The sequence below is a fragment of the Sphaeroforma arctica genome (genome assembly GCF_001186125.1).
Source record: "Sphaeroforma arctica JP610 unplaced genomic scaffold supercont1.686, whole genome shotgun sequence".
Lineage (NCBI taxonomy): Eukaryota > Ichthyosporea > Ichthyophonida > Sphaeroforma > Sphaeroforma arctica.
In genome coordinates, this window is record NW_014039872.1 from 45883 (window position 1) to 50169 (window position 4287).

At 46.4% G+C, this 4287-nt stretch overlaps 1 protein-coding gene across 1 annotated transcript; it reads right to left on the reverse strand.

The window, feature by feature from the left end:
• Window positions 1-437: 437 nt before the first annotated feature.
• SARC_08050 (hypothetical protein) lies at window positions 438-3558 on the reverse strand (the record flags this gene model as incomplete). Its single annotated transcript, XM_014297991.1, has 5 exons — window positions 438-538; window positions 569-739; window positions 1363-1554; window positions 2410-2494; window positions 3464-3558. Coding segments are annotated over 5 exons (644 nt in total), but the record flags the coding sequence as incomplete, so codon positions are not given.
• Window positions 3559-4287: the final 729 nt, after the last annotated feature.

The window sequence follows — 4287 nt, forward strand, 5'->3', positions numbered from 1 at the left end:
TGTGTGTGTGTGTGTTTGTGTGTTATATATACATATGTATACCCCTCGGCCAGAATTATCTCATTGAGGTGCTGTGAATCAGCCAGGCAGAGACACCGCTGACCGATCGCACGACACGAATGGATGATGTGGCTATTAAGGTCTCAGTTCATTTGCTCGGCTGTGTGTTTGTAGTATCGTCATCGTCACCATCCCTGTACCAGAAGAATATATTATAAACGGTTACACGGTATGTGAGACACAGTTGCCTAATAACATATGACACATTAATATATTATGATACGTTGAGTTGCGGAGTATGGACTGTCGCGCACATGACGCAGCCTCTGGATGTAATGTCATCGATGCCATTCGCGCATACACTGTGGATGTACCGAGAGTGGGTATCCCAGTGTAACACGGAGATATGGCTCGATTATATTATGTGGGGGTAGGGCTTAGGGTTTAAGGTTACTTCCCAACGAACAGGACCATTGCACTGGGCAAGGGATGGGCACGTCACACGAGAGTCGTCCCATGGACCACTCAGGGACATCTGCTGTAGATAAAGGGGCGATCAGTGACTCACCTAGCACAAAGGCAGCCACCATCTGGTGCGACGGCTGCACTGTGGGGAAGACGGACACAGGACTTGTCTGATCCGCAGCGGTACACTCTACGCCGCACGTGGTCACGGGAGAGTGTGAGAAGGCACGCGAGTGGTTAGTGGCCGTGTGCACAAGTGGTGGCAATGGCGCCGCTGGTAGATGAGGTTGGATGGTACTTGGGTGAATAGCACATGGCTGGGACGGGTGGTATGTGGTACTCTGCCTATCGGAGACTTGTATGTGGTGGGGTAGTGATTCTGCTGATGATACTGTGTATGGATGTGTTGAGGACGTTGCTATGGCAACTGATGCAACCCAGACTCTTAGCCACACACTACGAATAAGAGGTGTGTGGCACTCACACGCAACCCGATGCAGATACAGCCCAACAGTTGTTGGTACAAGCTCACTGTATGCGTATACATTTGTACAGCCCTTACACTGTGAGCGTCACAGCGGTGCATGCAATCACAAGGAGTGCACAATACAAGTGGAGAGAGACGGCAATAAACGGATATGCAAAAGTTGTCTAACGCGTGTTGCTTCTCAGAACTACCCACTCCCCAGTCACGTGCATACAGCCGATTGCAACGGCCACACATACACAACAATCACCACCACAACCTAACACCCACAACGCACCAACACCAACCAACCAAACCACCACAAGAAGTACCCACCATACTCCGAGGGACTGAACAGACAATTATCACCACAACCTAACACCCACAACGCATCAACACCAACCAACCAAACCACCACAAGAAGTACTCACCATACTCCGACGGACTGAACAGCACAGCCAGGCACAGCAGCAGCACTGCCGCCGTGAACAGCACCACAGACGGACTCGTACGGCGCGTGTCTACGGCTTTGTATCTGTGCACACTCTCGTGCACGTTGTCTAGGTTGGAGGTTGTGCCGTCTACGCTGCCCCTGCGTACACCCTCTGCACCGGTGATGCTGCCTGTAAGCGGTGATTTATTTCGGAAGTGTAGTTGGTTGTGAGAGTTGCGAAGTGAGCAGCTGTGGTGTGTACACGCCGATGCTGGTGGTTACGAGATTGTATTGTAAATTGGCATGTAAAACGTTTGTATGATTAAATGGGATGATAAAACGTTTGTGCGGTTGAATGGGATGGTAAAACGTTTGTGCGGTTGAATGGCATGATAAAACGTTTGTGCGGTTGAATGGGATGGTAAAACGTTTGTGCGGTTGAATGGGATGGTAAAACGTTTGTGCGGTCGAATGGGATGATAAAACGTTTGTGCGGTTGAATGGGATGGTAAAACGTTTGTGCGGTTGAATGGGATGGTTAAACGTTTGTGCGGTTGAATGGGATGGTAAAACGTTTATGCGGTTAAATGGGATGGTAAACCGTTTGTGCGGTTGAATGGGATGGTTAAACGTTTGCGGTGTGAATTGAGTTGCACCAGATACAACATGCATGGCACCACCTGATTGTGAATAACACGTGCGCATCCGCCCGTCGATGTCGATCTTCGCATAGGCTTGTAGCATGGGACGATTGCAATGCACACGACACACATTACACTCCTGTACATGACAGGGTTATCTGGTGACTGAGACTGCTTGGGTATAACCAGGCCTCAATTTGAAGGACAATTTGGTCCACCTAGGTAACAAAACGGTGCAATATACACTCCTCTAGCAGCATTTAGACTTGAAAGGACCCAATGATCATCAAACAGGTGCCAAAACGTTCTACCAGTCCTGTTTGTAATCCACAGCATGCGTTGCTCGTACATACGTATGCGTTTCTGGCAATACGTACGTACGTACGCACTCAGGTGATGCTTACCGCGTGATCGGTTGACATAGGCCGTGGCCACAGTGACACCTTCCACCGATCTGCTGTCGTCCCAACAACTGATCTCGAACTTAAACTGGAAGACACACACACGCACAGAGAGAGGGAGAGAGAAAGAGAGAAAGAGGTTGTGTGAAACTCTGTGTGTGAGAGAGAGAGAGTGTGTGTGCGTGTGTAAAACTGAGAGAAAGTGTGTATGTGAATAGATATGTGAGACAGTGGCACGAGTAGAAGATACATGCAATAATACAAGTCATAGACGCATCTTTTCTAAACACAGGTGCAAAACGTTAGATAAAATGACAGGGAAGGACAGGCACAAGAAGAAGATACATGCAGTACTACAAGTCATAGAGGCATCTTTTCTAAACAAACAGGTGCAAAACGTTAGATAAAATGACAGGGAAGGACAGGCACGAAAAAAGATACGCGCACATGCGCGTTTGGCATCTAAGTTCTTATTTCATCCGACGGAATATTAATCCAGCCATTCAAACAGTCCAAGCAACACGAGTTACGTGCTATTCATGAAAGCGTTTGCATGCGACTGATGAAAGTGTTTACATGCAATTGATGCAAAAGTTTGCCTGTGATTGATACAAGCTGCTACATGCGATTGATGAAAGCGTTTACATGCAATTGATGCAAGTGTTTGCCTGCGATTGATACAAGCTGTTACATACGATTGATGAAAGCATTTGCAAGCGATTGATGAAAGCGTTTGCATGCGATTGATGAAAGCGTTTACATGCAATTATTGCAAGTGTTTGCCTGCGATTGATACAAGCTGCCACATGCGATTGATGAAAGCGTTTACATGCGATTGATGAAAGCGTTTACATGCGATTGATGAAAGCGGTTGCATGCGATTAATATGAACTGTTAAGCGTTTGCCTGAGATTGATATATATTTTTAGGAATGTCAATATGATGATAGCACTGAACAGTCAGGCGTGCAACAGCACGTGTACATACCCGCATTTTCCCCGACTCTATGCACATGTACATACCCGCACTTTCCCTGAGTGTGTGCACGTGTACATACCCGCACTTTCCCTGAGTCTGTGGCAGCTGTGGGGTTCAACGTCACCACCACACCGAATGACGATTTGGGTTTGAGTGTTCCTTTGGCGCTCTGGAGGCGGTGCAAATGAGGCAGCAACAATAGGGTTTAGGGTTTATGCAACAACCACAGAGTAACACGGCAATGGTGGTTAAACCCGCAGAGAGGCACCCACACGCGCAACGTACAACAAAAGACAGCAAGGACTACTGTCCACATGCAGAACATTTAGATAAATCATGTGCAGTGAAGAGGTTAAGGCTAACAGAAGAAGTGATACCATATGAAGATAACAAGATGTGATACCATATTAAGTTAGCAAGAAGTGATACCATATTAAGACAACAAGATATGATATCAAATTAAGATAACAAGATGTGATACCATAATAAGATATCAAGAAGTGATACCATATTAAGATAACAGATATGATGTCATATAAAGATCAAGATGTGATTCTAGAGCTAATTGCCAGCGATTGATGACTACATGTGTGTAGTATGCACTGTCACTGTGCGATATAAACACAACCACAGCCACACGCCCCCTGGTTGTTAATTTGGCACGTCTGTTGGTGGAGGATACACTAGGCGACTGTGTCTACACGCTGCAGTTCTACGGTTGCAAATACAGATTATTGCATGCATGGACATGCACGCATCTATCTGAGCTATTCTTAGCACTACCTCGTGTGCACATAGGCAAAAAGGTACGTGCAAGGTACTTGGGTCACACTTTAACTATGTGAGAAAATTACCTGCAACTTGTAGCAACACACACCTATTCAGAAGTACAATATATATATA